At 50.1% G+C, this 23,202-nt stretch overlaps 9 protein-coding genes across 9 annotated transcripts; 4 read left to right on the top strand and 5 right to left on the bottom strand.

Annotated features, from left to right (window-relative positions):
• Positions 1-850: 850 nt before the first annotated feature.
• Positions 851-1,021, top strand: GCG54_00001298 (uncharacterized protein; the record flags this gene model as incomplete). The annotated part of the gene is made up of 1 exon (XM_045401416.1): positions 851-1,021. The coding sequence occupies one exon, from the start codon at positions 851-853 to the stop codon at positions 1,019-1,021; it is 171 nt and encodes a 56-aa protein (XP_045258418.1).
• Positions 1,022-3,173: 2,152 nt separating this feature from the next.
• On the top strand, positions 3,174-6,108 carry GCG54_00001297 (Polysaccharide monooxygenase Cel61a; the record flags this gene model as incomplete). Its single annotated transcript, XM_045401415.1, has 4 exons — positions 3,174-4,464; positions 5,353-5,457; positions 5,486-6,003; positions 6,082-6,108. 4 exons carry the CDS (start codon positions 3,174-3,176, stop codon positions 6,106-6,108), a joined length of 1,941 nt encoding a protein of 646 aa, XP_045258417.1.
• Positions 6,109-6,398: 290 nt separating this feature from the next.
• Positions 6,399-6,821, bottom strand: GCG54_00001296 (Trihydrophobin; the record flags this gene model as incomplete). The annotated part of the gene is made up of 3 exons (XM_045401414.1): positions 6,399-6,440; positions 6,495-6,580; positions 6,638-6,821. 3 exons carry the CDS (start codon positions 6,819-6,821, stop codon positions 6,399-6,401), a joined length of 312 nt encoding a protein of 103 aa, XP_045258416.1.
• Positions 6,822-8,464: 1,643 nt separating this feature from the next.
• GCG54_00001295 (UNC93-like protein 1) lies at positions 8,465-9,895 on the bottom strand (the record flags this gene model as incomplete). Its single annotated transcript, XM_045401413.1, has 1 exon — positions 8,465-9,895. One exon carries the CDS (start codon positions 9,893-9,895, stop codon positions 8,465-8,467), a length of 1,431 nt encoding a protein of 476 aa, XP_045258415.1.
• Positions 9,896-10,638: 743 nt separating this feature from the next.
• On the top strand, positions 10,639-11,925 carry GCG54_00001294 (uncharacterized protein; the record flags this gene model as incomplete). The annotated part of the gene is made up of 1 exon (XM_045401412.1): positions 10,639-11,925. The coding sequence occupies one exon, from the start codon at positions 10,639-10,641 to the stop codon at positions 11,923-11,925; it is 1,287 nt and encodes a 428-aa protein (XP_045258414.1).
• A 232-nt stretch (positions 11,926-12,157) lies between these two features.
• GCG54_00001293 (Dimethyl-sulfide monooxygenase) lies at positions 12,158-13,944 on the bottom strand (the record flags this gene model as incomplete). The annotated part of the gene is given in 5 exon segments (XM_045401411.1): positions 12,158-13,228; positions 13,288-13,422; positions 13,475-13,608; positions 13,619-13,731; positions 13,787-13,944. The coding sequence occupies 5 exon segments, from the start codon at positions 13,942-13,944 to the stop codon at positions 12,158-12,160; spliced, it is 1,611 nt and encodes a 536-aa protein (XP_045258413.1).
• Positions 13,945-14,826: 882 nt separating this feature from the next.
• GCG54_00001292 (Vitamin H transporter) lies at positions 14,827-16,697 on the bottom strand (the record flags this gene model as incomplete). The annotated part of the gene is made up of 5 exons (XM_045401410.1): positions 14,827-15,315; positions 15,377-15,851; positions 15,993-16,149; positions 16,173-16,294; positions 16,342-16,697. The coding sequence occupies 5 exons, from the start codon at positions 16,695-16,697 to the stop codon at positions 14,827-14,829; spliced, it is 1,599 nt and encodes a 532-aa protein (XP_045258412.1).
• A 930-nt stretch (positions 16,698-17,627) lies between these two features.
• Positions 17,628-19,662, top strand: GCG54_00001291 (FAD-binding monooxygenase aflW; the record flags this gene model as incomplete). The annotated part of the gene is made up of 5 exons (XM_045401409.1): positions 17,628-17,762; positions 17,816-17,920; positions 17,969-18,038; positions 18,107-19,146; positions 19,204-19,662. The coding sequence occupies 5 exons, from the start codon at positions 17,628-17,630 to the stop codon at positions 19,660-19,662; spliced, it is 1,809 nt and encodes a 602-aa protein (XP_045258411.1).
• A 153-nt stretch (positions 19,663-19,815) lies between these two features.
• GCG54_00001290 (uncharacterized protein) lies at positions 19,816-21,852 on the bottom strand (the record flags this gene model as incomplete). Its single annotated transcript, XM_045401408.1, has 1 exon — positions 19,816-21,852. One exon carries the CDS (start codon positions 21,850-21,852, stop codon positions 19,816-19,818), a length of 2,037 nt encoding a protein of 678 aa, XP_045258410.1.
• Positions 21,853-23,202: the final 1,350 nt, after the last annotated feature.

The following is a 23,202-nucleotide window of genomic DNA, read 5'->3' as shown; positions in this document are numbered from 1 at the left end:
GTCACCTCGTCCTCACGTGCGTCATGTCGTGCGGCGAGCCGTGTCACCTCGCCGTCACATTTAAATGTGGTCCGTATCTGTGGAATTTCGCTAGAACCTCCCTTCGGTACGACCTGGAACCTGGCGCAGAATGAGTGAAAGCCTGGAGCGAAGGCAGACCGAAGCCTGCGTCGTACGGGTGCCTGCATACAGGATGTCATGATGGCTCCTGTCAGTCACACACCGTGGGGCTTATCCCGACCAGTCCCTCCCGCCGCGAGGTCCTCTCTAGCCCTCGGATTAAGTGCTCGTTTGAGAAAGGTTCGTCACAATCGTCACAGGAACCAAGAAGAGGGGACGCACAAGAAGTTACGGCGAGCCAGGGGCGCGGGATGCGTTTGCCGCACTACGCGCCTCCGCCGTCCCATCACCATCACCACCACCCTTGTGCCAAGGCATGTCGTCTGCAAGCCTTGCCTCAGTATCCGAGGCTCTCGAGGAATCCCATGGACCGGGCCGTCCAGGCCGTGGTTTATTTGGGGCTCATGTCATGGGACTTTGGTCGTCCTGGGGTGACATTGGCGTTTTAGTCGGGGTGCTGCAAATATCTCACGCTAAGTCGTGGAGGGTTGGGGGCCGATAACGACCTGAAGAGGCGATGCCAGGCGGCCGCCCCCTCAAGGATGAGTCTGCATCGCAGCCTACCGCATGAACAATTTTTGGATAAAAGCCCTGCGATGGTCCGTTCTCTTTCTGTCTGTCTCGTATATTCTCCCAGGGAAAATCAATGATTCTGTCGACTTTTTCAAAACTGTCTTTGGCTGCAAGCTCCACTCTTCTATTTGTTGTTCGGGTATCAATCAATCACACGATGGCCCGCTCATCTCTGTTCCCTATCACATCGGCTCTCAATGCCTTGCTGCTCATCTGCATCATCCTCAAGCATGTTGCCATCGGCGTCGCGCGCTCGACAGTGCGACACGCCTGCATGGTTGTCCTGTTCCCTGTCATGCTCTTGCATATTCTCATCATCGAGGGCTGAGACAGATGACTCGGTTCGTTACTCAAGGGCGGCGTCACAGCTACTCACGATGCCGCCCGGCCTTCTACCTCATATCTTTCCACCATCCCGGCGCAATCAAGGGAAGAGAACCGTCGCGGCGGCGTCCCGCTGCACATCTCAGCGTCCTCGCTTGAACAAATTCAACATCTTGTCTCACCCTGACTCGCTTCAGTCTTTTCCGCACGTCTGGGCTTGAGTCAAGTGGTGATTCGAACGCCGCGTCCAGGCGCTCTTGTTCACGGCACCGAGTCTACGCCGGGCCCGGTCGGTGTGGGGCCGTGATCCTCGGCGCTTTCCTCCGCGGGTAAAAGTCGGTATGCACGGCCATGCGCAGGTTGCCACGCCGCTTGCCAGTCCACGCGAACCTGGAACCTCATTTGGGATGGTCGTTGTGTCTTGGTGCTTGAATTTTGTTGTTGCACACACATAGCCAGCCATGTGGCAAAGAGGCAGCTGTGATGATGATGGACCGGGCCAGGAATCGAATGGCGGGTTCGTTCCGGGATGGGAACATGGCTGTTTACCAGCGTGTTAGTCTTTTTGGTGGTGTATTCTGTCAGACTTTCTACCAATGCTGCGGTATTGGAGCCAAGCTAGTTCATTGAAATAAATATTCCGCACACCATCTGCTTGCCAAGGTTCCGAGATTGTTCGAATCCGCCTAGTCACACCCTTCTGGGTGGACCTTTTACGCATTCGGATGACAGGAGAGACATTTTCGGTTACTTCAACGCTAAAGACGATTCGAGACTCCGATTACGGCGAACTGCGGCGGCAAAGACATGCTTGATGTGGCGGGTCCACTTTCTCTATCCCTTTGGTATGGCCCTGGGAAGATTGAAGCGCTATTTCTCGCGTGGTCATCGCATGTCGAAGGACATTCGACGACACGTCGCGTGTTGACGCGAGCTATCGAGGACGGCGGCTCGGATGGAAAGCTCAATTAACTCTGCTCCAAGGTCACTAACCTGTGATTTGATCTCCTGTAATCAGGCGAAGACATTGTGATGGGTACCATATCCCTTTTGGACTCACGAGACGGTCAGAATTCTTCCCCATTGCCCTGCCGAGGCTTCTGTTTCCATGGGAAAGAGGCGATTGGCTATCGGCGTCTTTTGACAAGAGGTGACGTTGAGACATCTGGTTACACGTCTCCTGACTATCGATCTTGACAGGAGGCTAGACTGTGGGATGACGCTAGTTGGGCTTGTTGACTGAGACGTTCTTACTGGACGTATCAGCCTAGATGTCTCAAGTGAAACTTTGTTGGCTTTTCTGGAGACTTTTCGGCTGTCTGGTTTGACGATGATTCGGTTCGCCCTCCCGACGCCCTTGCCGATGGACACCACGAGCCGCCCATCGCAACGAGTCCGCGGGGATGCGATAAGAAATAACAATTGTTTCTTCTTCCCAGTTCGTACGGAGAGAAATGCGCAAAGTCTTATTGTTGAAGCAGCCTAGGCTGAGTTTTGGGTATCCTCTTGCTCCACCATGAATCCAGCCCAATTCCAACGTCATTCTTACCAGCTCGAGAAAGCCACATGGTCGTGGTCTGGACACGATGGCTTCCGTTGTTGCCGCCACAAATAGACGGTTGCGAGTAGATCCAAAACCTTATAGCCTATTTGCCTTGAATTTTGCGCGTTACTAGTAGGAAAGCTCCCGAGTGGTCTCCGGCCCGTCGTGGCGTGTTCTGAGGCTTCTCAGCCGCCTCTGGTTTCGGTAACCTCTCGTCAAAATACAAGTTTTTCGGCGCAGCCCGACGAGCCTCCGGAGAGATATTTCACTCAGCTTTCTAAATGTCGCAGTGAATTTGACAAGTCATTCTGACGCCCGATGAGGGAGGCAACAGGCGCCTCACGTCTCCCTTTCGCGTACTTAAGACCACGCCAGGGGCCGTCAATTCTTGGGATGGTTGACTCACCTTATCCCTAGTTCGACCACGGTGTTGAAGATCCGCAACTTGAAAGGCTTTGCGAGTATAAGATCTGAAGATCGCCGCTTTATAGAAAGCATTCTAGTTGGGGATATCGCCATCCACAGTTCTCTAACCACTAGTCTTTCTTTACTAGCTTCGTCGATCACTTCTCACTGAACGTTCTTCATCGTCATTCCATTCTTTTAAGACACCATGGGCATCCGGAAGACGTCGCGTGTCGTAGCTGCACTGGCTTCAGTTGCATCCGTTGCCGCACACGGCCATGTAACAAACATCGTCATCAACGGGGTCTCCTACCGCAACTACATCCCAACTCAAGACCCATACACCAACAACCCACCTTTGGTTGCCGGATGGTCTGCTGAACAGAAGGATAACGGCTTCGTCGACCCAAGCGCTTACAACGCACCCGATATTATTTGCCACAAGCAAGCCGCCTCCGGCAAAGGTCGCATCACGGTAGCTGCCGGCGATACGATCCAACTTCAATGGACTGAGTGGCCAGACAGTCACAAAGGTCCTGTCATGGACTTCCTGGCCAATTGCAACGGTCCATGTAACGCCATTGATAAGACAGCCCTCCGCTTCTTCAAGATCGATGGTGCCGGGCTCATCGACCCTCCTCAGAAAACCAACAAGTGGGCCGCGAGTGCCCTCATCGCCAACGGGAACGCGTGGCTCGTTCGCATCCCGTCCAATGTTGCACCAGGCCACTATGTCCTCCGTCACGACATCATTGCCCTCCACAGCGCCGGGCAACAGAATGGAGCCCAGAGCTATCCCCAGTGCATCAACCTGGAGATCACGGGTGACGGCACTTACAATCCCCCTGGAGTTCTAGGCACCGCGCTTTATGGAGCGAACGATCCCGGTATTTACTACAACATCTACCGTGACAATCTCAATGACTACGTCATTCCTGGACCGGCAATCATCTCTGGTGGTGTCTCGATGGTGCCACAGAGCAGGATCGCGATTACTGCTTCCGCAAGCGCGACGCCGTATGGCACCACGATTGTTGCTTCATCTTCCCGTGTTGCGAGCAGTGCTGTTGTTTCTAGCTCTAAGATCACTACTAGCTCTTCCGCCAGCTCCTCTACCTCCACCACATCTTCAACGTCTACCAAGAATACCGGTAGCAACACCCCGACAAGCACCATTGTCCGAACATCCACCTCGACACTGACGACATTGAAGACACTCACCAGCGTGACCCCGATCACTACTAAACCACCCTCAAACGGCGAGGTCACTCAGGGTCTTTACCAGCAATGTGGCGGTAATGGCTGGACCGGTCCGACGGCATGCCCAGCATACGCTGCTTGTTCCACCATGGACTCGTACTACGCGCAGTGCAGACCAACGCCGGCTGCTGGTGGAGGACAGCCTTTGTATGCGCAGTGTGGAGGAAACGGATACACCGGAGAGACTCAATGTGTTTCGGGGTCCCAGTGCACTGTCATCAACCCTTGGTATTCCCAGTGTCTGCCTTGAGCAAAGCGGTGGTTTGGCCGTACTCTTACCTAGCAGGTACAGCATACAAGAAGTGTAATGGTCTGGATATTTTCAGTGCGTAGCGTGCAAGCATGGGAGGTTGAGTAGTTCTGGGAGGACTTTGGGATGTTTTGTTCTTGGTATAGTTCGTGCGTTGAGCACGGATAGTCCAAGTCGTAACCTCAATGGCTTACAATCTTTGAGTCCCTGCATTGTTTTAGAGTTTAATGTGAACGTTCATTTATGCAGACGTGCGAGTTGAACTTACTTCTCAACGCCCCAAAGTTCCCCCACGGCCTATGACAAAGAGCGGTACGAATCTAGGAGTCGGTACTAGGCATCAAGTCGTGATGTTGATACAAGTTGCGCTCGGCCAAAACAAGTGCACAATCTAACGTAGCGGTGCAACAGTGGGAGATCGCCGATACATATTGCATCTAGGGCTGCCACCCAACAAGTCAAAAGTGCTAGCAAACACGTGCTTCATAAGACCAGACTCGGCTGTTGAGACTCAGTAGAAAGACCTTCAACAGATGTCATCCTCGGAAGCTGATCATCTGGTCAATCATGAATGCGGGGATGTAGGCGGCGGCGCCTTAGTGAAACCAATATGAATGAGATCTGAGGATTATAGAGTCGTACGAATCGAAACCTTACTTCGGACATCGGGCAATAGGTTCCACAGGGCTTTGCTGTACCACCAGTCTCACAAAGGGAGTTACAGGCCAGACTGACTATTTAAGAGAAATCCTCCGCACCTTTTGACAAGATGTGTTGGTCGTCGCTTTCTGTCAGTAGGTCACCTTCTTCGACATTGGTGAGATCTATCACTTAATTTTCTCAACGGAAACCAGAGTGGACTCTGACCAGAATGAAGCAACTCTTCCATCTGCCTTTCTTGTTGATTCTCTTCATGAGCTGTTCTTTTGGACAAACTCAAGAGAGCCCTTGCAGAATCGTGACAACAAACTACAATATTGGCGTAAGTCAGCATTTAAAATGACCAAAAGCGCAACAAGACAACGAAGACCTAATCGAAATACAGTTCAATGACATCGCACTAACAAGCCCTAATAAACAAGCTCTCTCACCTCCGACTCCATACTTCGACCTCGCCTACGAAGGCTTCGACATCAAGGCAGTAGCACGCCGAAATGACGTCTCTGATAGAAAGTACTTAACATACGAAGGAACATCAGTGTCTAGCACACATGCCATAAGGAAAGACTACAACGGATCTGGTGTGGAGAACTTCGATCTAGATGGCTTCGACTACAAATGCATGCGGACGTTGCCCGAGCCAGAGCGACGACCATGCAAAATCACAATCATTGGAGTATCAGTAAATGGCGACAATGTGTCTGAAAGTTGCACTGATGACTGGATGAGAGCAGATGCAACTCTTTTGCGATGCGACGTCAAGTTGATGAAGAATCTCAGGGGTATCAGGATTGGGACCTCGAGAGGAGGGTATCCTACCACCAATCGGTTTACTATGGTCACAGTCATGGACAATCTCAACTTCACGGTACGAAGGAAGGAATGTTGAAAGTTTGAGATTAACTTGTTCGTTCTCGCTTTATAGCCATGGGATACAGCTGCAAAGCACTTGTCAAGTTACCTCTGGCGTTGATTCTGATTGTCTACGAGGCGAGGAGGCGAAAAGTCGCGTCAATTACCTTTTTTATCCATCTACATTTAAGCCGTCTCTTGAAAAACAAATCACTATTGCACCAACTGAAAAGATATAAAGACGGGCTGCTATTGGTACGGAACAGAGCTTCGTTTACATAGTTCCATTTCGATCAAGAATTCCTCAAGTGAAGTGAAGTTATCAGATCCATCTCAACCAGTACCTTCAGATCAACGCCAGTCAGCTGAGTGCTGCGCACTAGTTGCCTATGAGCGTCGGATGCGACTACTCTAAACGCCAACAGGGGTTTGGCAAAGAACGGCCTGTCCGAGCTGTTTGTTGTTAGGCGCGAAAACAAAATCGGCTTAAGATTCGAAGTCACTTACGACAGGAAGGACGCAGCAACGAGCCCGCTGGCCACCAACCGCGCAGATCTTTCTGAAGTCGTTGGCAGAGGAGGGAACCGAAGTGGCTATGATTTATTAGGGTGCGGTTCAATTAATCTATATTTTTATAGCTTTTAGCTTACGGGAAGCACAATCAAGGTTGGCGACTCCGAGGACATCGGTCGCGCAGCACTGGGCACTGTCGTACAATCCAGAGCAAGGATCGTACGGGGCAGGAGTAGAGCCGCCGCCGTTGTGTCCGTCACCAGTAGGGGCAGCGATGGCAACGCTGGCGAAGATGGCAATGAGAGCGGTGGTGAACTGCATTTTGGTGTTGTGAAAAGAGTTCCTGGTGGAAGACTAAACGATTGGAGTTTGTAGGGCTGGTGTCTGACTGGAGGCTGGAGAGATGAATGCTGATGCTGATGAGAATAGACGTTTGAAAGGAGTTTCGACCTTGGTTTATATACTTGATTTACATACCATGGATTTAGCGCCAGTCCTGGCCGATGCAGTTCTTACATGCCTGGTTCAAGTCGATCCTCGACCTCATCGCGCCCGGCTACTGTGATCGGGAGACAACCTCCCCCGGCCCCCAAGGCAAAAGTCTCGCCACATCGTGAAGCATGCCACAATGGTCATGGACTCAAGGCAAAGACATTCAACATTCAGAGTCACGATAGTATGCATACCGGCTATGCCGGACAGAGTGACCCATTTCCTATTTGGATGACATGGCTGCACGTTACAATATTGGCTTGGCTTCCCACTTTATTTGGGCTGGGCTTCAACTTGTAGCATTTGTCACATTCTTCCACTCAACACGAGTTGGTTGGAAGCACAGTATCCAGAAAGGCGCCACTAAAGATCTTGAATAGGACGGGAATCCTTCAAATCCCCGAAAAAAGCAAATTCCGAGCGAGTCCGTGACGCTACCGCGGAAGCAGCAATCTTGTCCCGTGTGGAGAAGAGCCAGGACCTGACCACGGGTGCAGCCGCTCCCGTGTATTTAGTGTTGTTTAATGCAACGTTCCCCGCCTTCAGCTGGAGTTGTGAGCGAATCAAGACCGACATTCATTTCAGCGCCAGCCTTCCACAGTGGGTAATTGACGGATACGACCCTACACTGACAGGCATCCAAGCATGATCGTCGCTGTGCTGTTCCTCTCTGTGAGCAGACTTTTCACCCAGTCTCCAGTTCTGGAACATCATATCATGAAGAATCCCAGGCCGTAAGCAACGGCATGGGCTGCAGATGCCCTTCGGCGTTTCTTTTTCCGACGGCTGAGAATTAAAGAGTTCTTGCCATTTGCGTTTCTTGGCATGTAATTGGGTTCATATTCAGCCGGAAGGTGAGCGCGGCAGGATATGGCAATGCCAATCACCACCAGCTGAGGGAATGTCAGAACTGTATCTCTACTGTGCCTGCTGATGCTCGAGTGGTTGCCGAGTGTCGGGTTCGAATGGGTGTTCTAGACTTCACCCGCATTGGAGCTGATTGAGCGTTCAACAGTTTTTCGACAAACATCTTATTTCGCTGGCAATGATCGACGGCTTCCTTGCCCTTATTCAAGAGTAAGGCTTGAATATGACTATCCATTATCCACTCACATACATGACGCAAGGTGATGTCAGGGAGTGCTTGCAGGGGCTGAAACATGCAGCTTGAACAGTTGGCGATGCCAAAAAAGGCGCTGCAGAGAGTTGCCTAGACCGCCGCGGCCAATAGAAGCTAGTCTCTCATCATGTCCAAGAGCAGTTTGCATCCCGAATAGAGCGTGGGTCTCGGAATGAAAGCAAACAAACATCCTGCAGGATGGAAGTATAACGTCAAAGCAATTAGGCCGCATCTCTACCCGCTCCAATACATAGTACACGAGTAGTTCCACTGTCAGATCAGTAAACATTTGCAATCAACACCAAGGAGGTAAGGAGTTCGTATGCTGCATCAGCTTTCACCGAAATATGCACTACCGGCCCACCGACTTCGCCTCATCCCGTTTTCGGTCCAGTTTGTCGAACTTCCTTACAACTTGAAGGGTGGCAAAGTAACTGAATGGCAAAGCGACGAACCAAAGACCCAGGTTGATGCTTGCCGTTGCAATGAGGGCGGTTGGCACGGCTTGAACACCGAAGCCTATGGCAACTGCGGCCGTCTCAATACCCCGGAGCAAAGAGCTATACCGAATCTGGTCGCCAGGGGAGTCCGAGAGGTTGCCGATACACCAGTAAATGTAGTTTTCCACCATTCCGAGACTGATCCGCTCGAACATGTAGACGCCGAACCCTCGACCAAACTCGCCCTGAAGAGCCCAATCCAATACGGGAAGCGTGAATCGATACTCATTCTGGATGATGACAGCCCATATCCATGTCGCGCTATTGAGTGAGGCAATCAGGACATAAGTCGCGATGGCTCGCGTCTGACGATTCTTAGTCCAGGGTAGGTCAACAAGAGAACCGCCCAGCCACGTCGCGAAGGTTCCCACAACTGCAGACATGAAGCTGCCCAGAGCTCTAGACCGGACGGTGAAGTAAGTGGCAAGGTAGGTGCCGGGATAGGCCTGTATCCATCCGAAGTACCAGAACAGGGGGATCAGGAGGACGATAGATCGACTCTTGAGCAGCTTCCACATTTGCTTACTCTCTTCCCGCCAGTGGACTCCTCGCGGAGCTTCGATTGATGTACCGTCATCGCGTCTGACCTTCTCAGGATTCGACAATAGGAGGCCGAAGAAGAAGCCCAAGCACTGAATCGCGATGAAGCCTAGATATGTTTGGTAACCGACTTTGCCTTTTTGGTTGACTTTGTGGTTGATGGCCAGAGAGATCGCCCCTCCAATGATGTTGCCAAAGTTTCGGAAGGTAAACCACGTCGCGATGTAGCGTCCCCGCTTGTGCTGCTCCGGATAGCCTGTACTTATGGCTCCTTCAACACTCCAAAAGAAGCCCGCACTCAAGCCACATGCAACTGAGCCAAAGTAGACGAACCAAGTTGCGCCAGTTCTGTTGTTGACGTAGAGGCCGGCAGCATACAACGGGTAGCCCAAGGAGCCTATTGCAAGCGTCCATCGAAACCCGATGATGTTCGTCATCCAAGGTCCAGCAAAACAGGTTATTGTCATGAATGCGTACAGAAGGGCGTTGGCGGCATTGACGAGATTCGGACTTTGAGAGCCACCGACACCCAAGCCATTCATGGCGCTCCAGATGCCGGGAGCACTGAAGGCACATATGCCAACGACCAGAATTTGAAAGAGGGTGCTTCTGAAAAACGGTATCGAGGATGGGGGCGTCGAGGGGCCATCTTGACTGTGCTCCGAAAGATCTTGTCTAGTGGTAATAATTGTAGTCGGCTCATTAGACTCAATAACGCCTTTCTGCGCTGATTCGAGAGACATCGATTCGGGAGGTTCGAGTATGATCGCAGTTGAAGCGATTAAGTGGAATCTGTTCGAAGTTGCGATGATAAATATATTGAAGCTGTTGAAGAAACGCCGACGCAACTCTGAACGTCTTCTCAATCAAGCGCCCATAATCACGCAAAACGGCCAGAATTTGACATTATCGGTGTCTTGCTGTTCTCGCCGCGTGTCACACACGTGGTTGGTGATAAGATATATCTAGCATCCAATGATTGGAGGGCTTGCGCCAGCTCTACAGGAATTGCGTGCTCCGGCTGGAGCGCCCGACCGATACCGATGATCGGCACCCCTCATCGGAGTTCGCACCAAGCCCATTCGGCTGGCAACTATGATACCGAATGCAACCGAACCCCGCACAGAGAAAGTTCCCAGCACGTCTGCGGTTACTTCCTGATTTTACGATAAAGATAGCCGTGAGTAGTTTTGATAATTTATCGCATATTGTTGCTTTTGAATACCGCTTGATGGTGTTTCATCGGCGGCTTCAAATCATGAAGGTTGAGTTGAGTTATCAAAGAACATTGAAGTTGGCGCCCGGCCGGCTGATGTGTCCGATTGCAGATCCTGAATCCCAGAGCGTTGCTGATGGTGTGTTGCGTCATATCAGAAGGACCCAACGATTTTGAATCCAAAGATAACGTGATTTTGGTTCCGAAGGCATGTCGCACGTGTGACAGCGTTTCATTATATAGAGGACTGCTGCCGGTTTCCCAGGGTAAATGTCGACGGCCAGTTCCCGTGTCTGCACCCTCGCCAGCAGACTACTTGCAGCAAAACCGCTGATCTGCAAACTCGACCACCAAGCCCAGCCCCGCTATAGTATGGCGACAGCAATCACTTTGAACTCGGCACTGTTCGTTCCGAATGGCACTACCGACCCTGAGTCACAAACAGAGGTGTTTGAGTCTTTTGAATTGCCAACAACCAATCAGAGGAATCTGGGAGCTCCTCACCCCGAAGGCACAGTGACACCTCTTGCTCTAAGGCCATCACGTCACGACGATCATGTTGACTTGGAGACGGTAATACAGACAGTGAAGTCGCTCCAGGCTCGCGGTGGGATTCTCACAGAGAAGCTTGCCCTTCATGGGACTTTGTTGTTCCGAGGTTTGCCCATCCATAATGCAGAGGACTTCAGCAAGTTCGCCCACGCCTTCGGTTACAAGCCACATGAAATCATCGGTATTGTAGTGAACAGACCGCTGCTAGCTCCAAATGTAGCTCCTGCGAACGAAGCGCCCAAGGAGGTCTTGATTTACAATCACAACGAGTCGCCTCAGGTACCACACGCTCCGGAGTACATCTTCTTTTACAACCATAAAGCTCCTGAAAGAGGTGGAGAAACCCCGATTTCGTCTTCGCTCGAACTTTTCAATCGCGCCAAGAATGAGATTCCGGAGTTCATCGCCGAGATCACCGAGAAGGGTATTCTCAGCCGCGTCACGTACAAGTTCGACCGTCAATACGAGGGAGGATCGACGCTTAAGCAGGCATTCGGGAAAGAGTTTCAGGAAGGAGACGATGATTCCACCAAGAAGGCCAAAATAGAGGCTCAGATTTCCCGATACGGTCGTGGCGAGCATACTACGTGGGAGTGGATAGAAGATGGCGTTGTTTTGACGCACCGACTTCCCGCTGTACGCACGCAGCCCGGCACAAATCTGCCGACTCTATTCACAGGTCTGGCAGCTTATTGGAAGAATGCGCAGGGGGGCAACGGGTCTAGGAAAGAGGTGACTAAACAGCTGTATGGTGACGGCACTCCCATTCCAGAAAAGTATCTGGAACATTTGTCGAAAATAACGGATGAGATCCGTGTGCTTCACAAGTGGCAGAGAGGCGACATTCTCGTTTACGACAACATCATTGCTCAGCATGGAAGGCAGCCTTGGGAGGGCGAGCAATCAGATCGTGTGGTTCTAGCCAGTCTATTCGATGGTCACAGGGTTCCTGGTGCGTACAACGATAAGAGCTGGGCCCAGGTTGTCCAGGCACTTGAAGGATAATTAGCAAGTAAATGGCCCACACTCTCAACACGTGCGAGTTTCAAGTAGAATACGATGTCTTACCTTGTCTCAGACAGGCCGCCCGTCTAACAATGGTACATCAGCAACGGCTTCAGTCTAGCTGGTCCTAATAATAAACTGCCACTGGTTACCGTAGAAAATGGAATGCCCGAAAGCGATGAATTTTGCATACTGAAGGATCGAGAAATAAATTGGATTGCGTCTTAACATGCTAATCATGCCTGCTAAACTTATACTTGGAGCCTGGATGAGATGCTCTGAGCTTGGGATCCCCAGGGGTTGCGTATAAGTTCTCCCTTGCGGTTCCTCCAGGGACTGCGTAGTCCCCATTCCCCAGCCATCCCCTTGCTTCGAGCTCAGGAATGAGGTATTCTATCACGTCTGCCCAGGCGCCAGGAACGACAACATGTCCGATGTTAAAGCCATCAACATCAGCAACCGTGATCCACTTTTCCAGCTCATCAGCCACAGTCTTGCCGCTGCCAACCTTGAAGTTCCCGCTCCCCCCTATGGATTGGAATTCGGCTAGAATCCGCGGTGTCCACCTCTCATATCCTTGTGGCCGAGACAGGAGACGTTCCCGCTGCTGCGGTGTGAGTTTTGCCATCAGCGGGTGATTGGGATCCGTGGGAAATTCTTCGTCGAGTGGGAAGTCGCTGACATCAATGCCAGAGATGCCGCCAAGAAGTGCGAGTCCTCCGTCACCAATTGCGTACTTCTTGTAGCGTTCGTACTTCTCCTGAGCCTCCTCATCTGTAGCACCGAGTATCGGGGTAAACTGAATGAAGAATTTAATGTCATATGGATCTCGGCCTTGTGAGGCGGCGAGGTCTCGGGTCTTCTTGATCTTGCCTGCAAGAAATGCCGGGTTGGGGCCGCCGATGAATATGCACTCTGCGTGCTTTGCAGCAAATGCTGACCCGGCCGGCGACATGCCAGCTTGGAAAAGGAGAGGGGTTCTCTGAGGACTGGGATCGACCTGATGAGCACTCTCGGATTTGAAAAACCGTCCTTGATGAACGATCTTCTTGACTTTAGTAGGATCAGTGAATGTAGATGATGCAGAGTCTTTGACCACAGCATCATCTGCCCATGACCCCTCCCAGAGTCTAATGTTCATGTCAGCTGGCACAGAATATCTGCACATGACCGTGAGCACGTTTACTAACTTGTAAACCAAACTTAAATACTCATCCGCCATCTCATAACGAAGGTCGTGTTCCGGAAGCTTTTCCAGGCCCATGGCTCGGGCAGCGTTGTCACTCCAGGAGGTGACAATGTTCTGTGTGTCCTCTGTCAATAGTTATCTCACAGGTGACTTGTGCTTTGCGACAACCTTACCCACGCAATTCTGCCTTCAGTGACGTGATCCAAGGTCGAGAACCTTTTGGCCAGAATGAACGGGGGCTCAAAGGTGGTGCATGCTGTGACACCGAAAGCGAGGCTCTTCGTGACAGCAGCCATAGCCGAGATGACCTTTTCTGCATCAGTTGATAGCCAAGAGGCCCCGAGTTGAGACGTAACTTACCACGAATGGATCATAAAGTGGCCATTGGGTTCCCGATCTAATGGCAGGAGCATGGCTCTTTTGGTACACATCGTGACTTCCGAAGTTGTCGGCTTTCACACATGAGCCACCCGGCTTGAGAAAGCACATGGAGTCTTGACATACCTAAGAATAAAGCGTTGAATTTTCCTTTTTCAAGAAGCTGCGCTAGCTCGATCCAGTAGGGCAATCGATTCTTGTGAGAGCTCTTGTCTTCTGGGTTCTGCCACTGTCCTATGCTTTCAGCACTAGTAAGTATAACACAATTTACAGATCACTCAACCATCAGCGTACCTGATATGTCCAACGCCGTTCATATCAAACGCGTTTAGGAGGATTCTCTTCTGCTTTCCTTCTATGTTATATCCGTATCTTCGCTCCCCATCAATCTTGCCCTTGAGAACATCGATTGACGTGGCTTCTGCTGAGTGGAGAAGGGTGTCCGGCGCCATTATGTCTCGGTGAGGCTGATGGGTTGAAGTAATCGTCAATAAACTTGTTCAGCAATGAAATAAGCTTTTGAAGAAACCAGAACTACAGCTGTTGTACTTGGGATATAATGAAATCTCGCGAAAGCGAAAAGGAAGTGATCTGGTAGAAGTCGTGGAAGACGTTGGCACCGGACGAATGGAGGTGACGTAGACCTCCTAGAGATAGAAGAAGAACCTGTACCAATATTCGAATATGTGTGCTGATTCCAAGATTGCCCCGTCTGCTGGCATTGAATAAACTTGCGTGATTGATCCTTTGATAGTGGGATGCTTTGGTCAATTGCGCCATTGATAAGTGAATCCAACCCTTTCCGATTCGCTGTGGTGTATCTAGCACGCAATTGTATGCACTCCGCACGAATGTGTCATCCTTAGATGCATCAAATCAGGCCATAGGAGCAACCTGATTATCAATTCTGGCAACGAATTTTGATGAAACGGAATTCCGACATCGGAGTTTTGACGGAAGTCATGAGATTGACTACCGAATTCAAGCAGCCAGTTTTGCGAAAACGTTGTACACATTATGTTGCGGAATGCGGATGGAGGACTACCCGTATTCTCGCTGTTGTCGTCGTCTTCTTTGATCCGAGCGAGCAGCAAGGTTCAAACCATATGCTTCGACTAATATGTGGAGATTTTGTCACTTCATATACAACGATTAGACATGATGAGCTTTGGCGCAGTTGATAAGCCTTTACTTGCAGAGCTGTGACGTGGGTCTGGTCTATTTGCATGGAATTCGATTGGCAGCATACAAAGGCTTTGCCAACTAACACCAGGAGAAGCTGGTTGTAGCTCTGAGGGAATCGATCTAGACCCATCGACTGGCAGAAGAATCGTCTATGTAGACGAATCACCTGTAGGTCCTTCTGCATTCTGTTTGCGACGCCGGTCTCTCGCCGAATACCAAACCACGAAACAAGTCCACGAAAAGTATGTCACCTGCATGACTGCTTCCATGACATAACCCCTGAAAAAGCGAGGAGCCTCAACCGTTGGAAAAGCCACGATAGGAACCCATGTTCCGAAGGCGGTACTGATTGCCAACATGGAACTGACGACAAAGGCTCGTTCTTCAGCATCGCCGGCGCAAGCGAGGTTCGCAAGACTATAGTTAATGGGAGACAGGGAGACCTCGATGTAACTAATGGCCACAGCAAACCACTTAAAACCGAATGAAGTGTGATCGTAAACTATCCAAGCGAATTTGGAAATGAAATGAAGCAGGCTGACCGATCCAATTAAGGGGGCGATCGCCTTCTGCCCACCCTTGTCAATTGTCCATGAGAACCCGAGAATGAACAAGATCCCTATGCTTGGACTTATTGCCTAGAGATAACGTTCAACGAATTACGATGGGATATCATGCGAGGGGGGGTTCGGGACTCACGGTGAAGTTGTTGACCTGTGCCACAGAATATTGCTCGTTACTTCGCAGCCACAGTGTTGGGCTCCCTGTGACCATACTCTCATATCCCATCAGCCACATCACATTCCAAGGGACGAGCACCCAAAAGTGCCACCTGCCGAGGAATCGTTTGACGGAAAGCCAAGATAAACTCAATCCCTTAGGATCGAATCGACCTTCAAGAATCATTCTTTGTTTCGCCATGGCAAACTCCTCATCTGTGAAGTACCATCTCTTCCCATCCCTCGGTGTACCTGGAAAGGTTATTGCCCCCCATGCGGCAATTGGAAAAGTCATTATTGACGCGACGATGTACATCCACCGCCATCCCGGATGGCCCAGAGCGCCATCCAAGGACTGATAGATACGAGAAGAGAGCAGGCCGGTTGTCATCGTGCCGACACCGCTTGAGACGTAAAATATTCCGGCTCGGCGCACGAGCTCGTCGCCTCGGTACCTGTAGCCTTAATTTTAGAAAGTTGCCCCAAAAGCCCTCCAGATTTCGATAGATAGTACGACTGACCAGCTTCCGAGAACGTAATGTATCGAGCAGAAGTAAGGCCCTTGTTACATTAGCCGCTGTCATTGTCCGTCACACCCCAGGAACCCACCTTCAAGAAAACCAACTAAAAAGCGATAGCCTGCTAGCTCTGCGAAGCTGTTTGCACGGTAGCACAACAACGTAAATACCCCCCAAATCGTCATCGAAGTCGGGATTACATATTGAGCAGGATACTTCGTGACCAGGAGCGTTGCTGGTATCATGGATCTGTAATACCGATCAGGATTCCGCATAGCAGAGATTTGTAAAAGGGAATGAAGACAACATACACACAGTACCCTACGCTGAAGATGGAACCCAATTGCACCAATTCGTTGCCAAAGAGCTCGAGATCTTGCCTGGTGTTGGGTCATCTTGAGGCTTTAATATGATTGTTACCGCTTACCTTCTCGCATACCACTGATGTACGCATTGGTAAGTATGCCTCTGTCGATGTACAAAATCTTTGGTTATGGTTAGCAAGAACCCCAACCCAGACAAGGCACTTGACGATTGACTACACACCCAGAAGCCCACGAAGGCATATGTCAGAATAAAAAAGTCAAGCTTTAGTATCACTCTTCGTTCCAAGGGGCCGTCATTACTGTCGAACCAGGCAAAGAATGACTTTTTGCTGAAGTTTCGGTTCGATTGGTGTTCACCAAGGGGACCGTCGGTATCTCCTTGACGATCCTCGTCGCGTGCGTTTTCTGGTCGGCAGTTCGCAGTTATGTCAACACCATAGCTCTGTTTGTCCGCCATGGCTCGCATCTGAACAATGTAGTGTAACGCGTAACGCGTTTTTGAGGAAAGGGTTTCTGCGAAAGGAACAACAATGAATGAATGGTTTCCTTAGTGTCTTGCATGGACTAGATGCTCAGCTACATATCGAAGTTGGAGACTTGGTCATGTAATCCATGGTACTGGATCATTGAACGAATCCCGAGGAGCCGACAAGAATCACGCACCTATCGAAACCAAAAATACAGATCTAGATTCCCGCCAGAATTCCGATACCGCGATCGCACTCTGTTGCGTGAGGAACACCCCGGATGGCGCAATATGGGATGTTTCCTCTTGCCTGTGACGGTGACCCAAGACAGCTTGTTAATCTTCAGTAACGTTGTGTCTAAGTCCAAGACATGATAACCGTTGTATTTCCGGGTGCCAACGGTCGAGCACGTGGGGGCCACGCCATTGACGCGATCACAACCATGTTGAAATTGTTGCCTCGTACCAGTGATAAGTCTTCAGTAAAGCACCTGAAGCCAATAGGGATGGATACGGACGATTTTCCAGAATTGTGTCACCATCCTTGCTGGTTTACACCTTATCTGAACCTCTGTCTCGTCTTGTGTGATGTGGAGCCGGTATGTCGCAATGGGTATTGGGTATCGATATTCGGAAAGTGTGATTACCATACGTTGGTGCCGAGGCTGCTAGCACGAATAGAATTCCTCCAAGACTGTCTTTCATTGTAACATTCGAGTGCTCTTAAGTTCATCTGCAAGCTTATCGTGTTTCCCGCGGTTAAGCTATCTCCCGCGAACGCTCTCAATCACCGATCTTGGATAACGCCTTTCCGCCAGAACCAGAGCTCTCCTATTGATAGTACAGAATCTGGGTGGTACACTTTCAAAAATATACGTTTCTTTTCATAAGACACGAAAATCATCTTTCTTGAAGAGAACCATGGCACGGATGGAGATACCTAGTGACAGGAGCGGACAGGGGAGCCCGTCAGTCAACGGTGATGGCGAGCTGTCAAGAAAGAATGCCAAATATTTCCCAAAGAACAGCCCTTGGGAGCCTTTTCGTTCCGTTAAGGTTGAATTACGTCGCGTTCGAACATCTTACTTGCCTTTGCTAATTCGAGATAGATCATCGTGGTGGGGGCTGGCATTGGAGGCATAGCGTCTGCCGTTCTCTTGTCTCATAAGGTGAAGAATTCGACGATCGAAGTGTACGAGCGACAAAGCAGAGCAGTGAGACTTCCACATACCTACTATGTTCGAGTCGGATCCTAACTCTAGACTCAGGGAGGAACATGGGCCGCGAATGTATATCCGGGAGTCCGGTGCGATGTGCCTTCTCATGCCTATCGTGAGTTTTCGCTTCGTCCCATTTGGCTCTTATCGTCTCGCTTCGAATTGGCTGACTTGAGAATGCAGAACTGAGCTGCGAACCGAGCACAGATTGGTCTGAATACTATCCCAAAGGCGCGGAGATCCAGGCATATTACGAGCAGGTAATTAAAAAGCACGGCTTAGATGATTCGGTCCACCTCGAACACGAAATTATCAAAGCTACTTGGCTTTCAGAAGCATCTAGGTGGGCCGTGGAGATTCGAGACTTGGGAAGCGGGGATGTGTTCGTTAACACAGCCGAGTTTCTCGTGAATGCCCAAGGTCGCATCAGCAACCCAAAGTTCCCCAATATTCCTGGACTTCAAAACATCTTCCGAGGAAGGGTCATTCATACTGCACGGTGGCCTGAAGGATTCAAAGTTGCAGGCAAGAGGGTGGCTGTAATTGGAAATGGTGCCTCCGGTCAGCAGATCTTGCCAAATATCCACCCTGAAGTTTCTCATATCGACCATTACGTTCGCACCAAAACGTGGGTTACTCCAACTTTCGCTGGAAACCTTCATGAGGCAACGGCAGATTCTCCTGGAGGTCCAAAGTACACTGACGAGGAGAGACAACGCTTTCGAGAAGATCCAGCCTACTACCTCGAGCATCGCAGAGCTTTCGAGACAAAGTTTCACAATCGTTTTGCGGCAGATGTTATCGGAAGCAAAGAGAATGCCGAGCTGCGGGAGAAGATCATCAAATGCATGAAGGAGCGGCTCAACGGAGACGAAGACTGGCTCCAGAGAGTCCTCCCTGACTATGCCCCGGGATGCAAACGGTTAACCCCCGCACCAGGGTATCTAGAAGCACTACAGTCGGAGAAGGTTGACTATGTGACAGATGTCATTGTGTCTGTAGATGAAACAGGTATCATTACAGCCGATGGCAAGCGACGTGAGGTCGACGTGATCATAGCAGCAACTGGATTCGATACGACTTACTCTGCGGCATTCCCCCTGATTGGTAATGATGGTGTTAATATGGGAGAGAAGTGGGCGCCGAATGGAAACATTGGATATCCAGAGACGTACCTGGGAATCATGGCTCCAGGATTCCCAAACTACTTCACAGTCCTTCAGGTACGTCCAGCATAGGAATGGTAAAAGGAAAGTGACGCTGACATACCATACCTCTAGGCACAAGGCAACGCACGCGGCGGAACCGTACCACTGCAGATTGAGATCGCAGCCACATACATCGCAAAGTGCATCCGCAAGATTCAAACTCAGAGCTATGCGTCCCTCAATCCACGTGAAGAAGCTGCACGGGAGTTCAACGACATAGTCAACGGCTATTTCGACAACAAGGTGACGACTGACAGGTGCAACAGCTGGTTCAAGCAGGGAGCCGGCGCGACTCACGTGCTTATCGCGTGGCCAGGAACATTCCACCACCGCGCCGACATTCTTCGCGATCCCAGGTGGGAAGACTTTGATTTCGCTCGGCGTTTTGGGGCTGCGAAGAATCGGTTCGAGTACTTTGGCAACGGACTGACAGCAAGAGAGGTGAGCAGAGATGAGGAGGACATTACAGGCTATTTAAGGGAGATTGGAAAGATTGATATTGCGACACTACATGAAGCTTGGAATACGTAGCCTTATCTCAGCGATGTCTCCCTTGGATACTTGCCCGGTTGGCACCGATTCGTACCCGCTGTGGAGACCAGCTACGAGGAAGAAGCATTTGAAGTGTTGTAATATGTCTGGTCCGAGGTGAAAGATTCTTATGTTTATAACTTGCCTCCCTACCTATGGTGCCAAATATACACTCTTCCACTTTTCCAATTTCTCGTCTTTGAGCGAGCTCACCGAATCGCCAATGGTGCCATAGGGGCCCCTCCAAGCTCCCTTGAATCCCAGCCAGCCATTCTCCAAGGCCTCTCCAAGGCTCACTGCCTGCCTGCTATCAACCTCATCGGTATGAGAAGCCTCCACATGTTCGATGTGAGTCTCACCCCATTGCTCGTACCACACTTTCAGGCCCGAAATGCTTTCATCTACCATAAGCCTTGCGCTAGTGGCCACCGGAATACCACAGAATAGGTTGTCATAGAAGGGCATCATGTCGCTCCGATCCGGAGACCAAATGTCCCGATATATGTGATGGCTGCGACCGACTAATACAGTACCACGTCCTATGTGAACCTTCTTCGCATCTTGGTAAGACTGAAATGGGTCTGCCAAGTATTGATAGTAGCAATAGATACCCTCTCTACTTGTCGCCAGGTTTTGAAAGGTGCCCGAAAGTATCTTCTTCTCTTTTGAAGGAACCTTCCATGTCTCTTCGGACATCCACCCAGAAAACAAGCCGATGTAGTCCACGACAGTCCATTCCGGATCGATGTACTGTTCAGTCTCAGTTGCAGTGCGGGTGTAACCAGTGATCAGATATCGGAAGTCTCTGTCCCTGTTTTGAAAGAAGCGGCGTAACCCAATTCTCGTTGGATGCAATGGCTCATCTAATATGACGTTTGAGAGCGCGTATGCCAGTCGAATGGAAGCAAGCCAGATTCTTTGGGTTTCAATTGGGATATCGTGCAGTGCTTCATGAATGCCACTTGACGGGTAGGCGCCACGGCTTGTGTGGGGTGACTGATATCTCTCTTGCTCCCTGTCGATGACTTCTGCTGCGAGGTTGCTCGAAAATCCGAGTTCAGGCATCGCAGTAATCAGGCAATCCAAGAGGTCTTGTGGAGAATCATGTTTGCTCAAGTACTCGGAAAGTCGAGGGGAGGATGTGTAGTGTTTGAGCAATACATATCGACCCAGGACCTCAGCCAACAGATGAGTGTCCTTCTGGAGGACGCCGATGATTTCGTCGCCAAAGATTCCTGCAAGAATCTCGTTCTCAGGAACCCGAAGCTTGCAGCCAATGTCACGGCCATTGAGATGTTTGGCCGGGACGCCATATTGCAGTGAATATATCGACTTAGTTTGCAACATCCCTTTGAAAGACCCAGGTCCATCAATCATGAAACGTACTTGATAAGAGTTCTTGCCCTGGTCATAGTTCTGCGCAATTATTCCAAGGCCCTCGTGTTGTCTGTCGAATATTTCTGCCCGTATTCCAAATATCATATCGCACAGAACGTATGCCCAAAGGCAGGAGAACCCACCGGAGACTTCAACTGCTTGGATTTCTCCCCTGATGATTGATCCGATGGTGAGAAGGAATCCTGCGATTTTCCTTGCGTCATTCGCCTCATCCTCGAACTCCCTGCCAACAGGCCAACGGTCCCGGGGGCCAAAGCCCTTGGCAAACCCTAGAACCTTAGTGAGCTGGTTTACCCTGACACCAAATCCAGTTGCGGTAAGGATGCTTGAGCAAATCTCCGAATACACCTGCCATTGTGAAAATGAAGGTGTAAGCTCGGCAGGGCTGCCTGTCAACTTTGCAAGTTCAAAAAGCACTGCTGCTCCAAAGTCAACTGAGAAGCCTTCCGCTAGTGCTGCAGCAATTGCGACACTGGATGCGCCTTCAGATGTTTTTGGCAACTCGCGGAGAATGTGTCTGACCCCAATCCCGAACCAAAGAACATCCCCGAAGGTGCTATAGGCTTTAGTCTTTGATAAAGCATCATGGATAGCCTTTTCTCCTTTAATGCCGATAGGAATCAGAGAAAAGATTCCTTGACATACCACTGCAGTCAGCGGCTCCAGACCGGCACGAGAGAGTCGTGCCAAAACCGCCATCGATGTTTGGACGCTGGTGTTCGAGAGTGCGACCCAGTCCACGGAGCCTTGCTGTGCAAAGCTTGGGTCTGACTGGAGCGGGCCTAGAGACATGGCTTGGTTATATATCCAGAACTGAACGATATTGAAACTTGAATTACAGCCTAGAAACGATGAGGCATGGATTAGAAACAGACGTAAGAGGGCCATACTACCCCGCAGCCATCTCGCAATTTAATGCTGGGCCAAGAGCTCAGTGCCGCCCCTGATTGGATGTCGTCAATATCGTGTCATACGCGCGAGGCTGCCTTTTTTAAGAAGCTGGTTGGCTTATGTGAGGTCATATCTGAGGCCTCAGGCACATTTCTGTCACAGCCTCAGAAATTTACGAAGGAATATGCATCCATGGAACGCCTAGAAGATAAAGGATGGCAATCTGAAGCAAAAAGTTGGGATAACAAACAGACTTCTTATTGACGCCTGACCGCATAGGTCGAAATTCTGTCGTGGCTGTTCATTTCACAACTGACTTCATGGTGGCAACGGGAAGGATACGAGAAAATTGTCAGTCAACTGCCAAGCGAAGCTTTTTAGACGCATCTTGAAGTGAAATCTTTTCGCTTCTCTATTACTGCTGTCTCAAACAAGAACCATTCCGGCCCATTTACCCACTTCAAGTCACTAGGACTTCCTTTCGTATGAAATGAGGCCTCACATAGATTCACTTTGAATTGGTACGATAGTCCCACTAGGATCAAACCCAAAGAATCGAGCCATTGCTAAGTGCACAAAGTGAGCAAAAGCTGAAGTTATAAGGCCTCAAAATATGAAGTGACCAACAGGATATCATCCTACAGATCAGTCGTCGATTCAAGTCGTATGATAGTAGACTTGGGACCTTGCCAACGAAATCGGGGATGTAAATAACGAGAGTTCAGGAGAGTCAAAGAGTGTCGCCTTTTCTCACTTCATCGCCTAGCTGCACATTAGACCCTGAACAGGTTTGGTTTTGATCCATGCCAGGGAAACAAAATAGCAACTAGATAGAATTGAATGCATCATACAAGAACGTGGTTATCAAGATCTAAGGGCTGTGGTTGTAACGATGACGCAAGGCAGGGCGGCCATGGGACCAAACCTCAGTGATTTTGAAATTGAGGTCAATGCCAGAAGTTCAAAAGGACTCCGCATGTTGAAACCAGACCTGAACCATTCCGTAAAGATGCTTTCATGACAGGCAATGACTCTTCACGTTCTTGCAAGTGGGAATAATGCCACTGGCCCACTGGTGTGGGGAGTGGTGGAGAGAATATCCAGTCTAGAACACACCAGTTATGCTGCGCCATGAACAAACCCATTGATATCGTAAGATCACGATCCTTGACAAAGATTTAATGCTGTCATGGTTCGTTGTCGCCTCTTCCTAGCTCGAGAAATAAGAAATATTCGCCCTAGAGGGATAAC

This window comes from Colletotrichum gloeosporioides (assembly GCF_011800055.1).
Source record: "Colletotrichum gloeosporioides strain Lc1 chromosome Unknown consensus_85, whole genome shotgun sequence".
Classification (NCBI taxonomy): domain Eukaryota; kingdom Fungi; phylum Ascomycota; class Sordariomycetes; order Glomerellales; family Glomerellaceae; genus Colletotrichum; species Colletotrichum gloeosporioides.
Note: the sequence above shows the minus strand (reverse complement) of the source record. Positions and strands in the feature narration are given on the sequence as shown.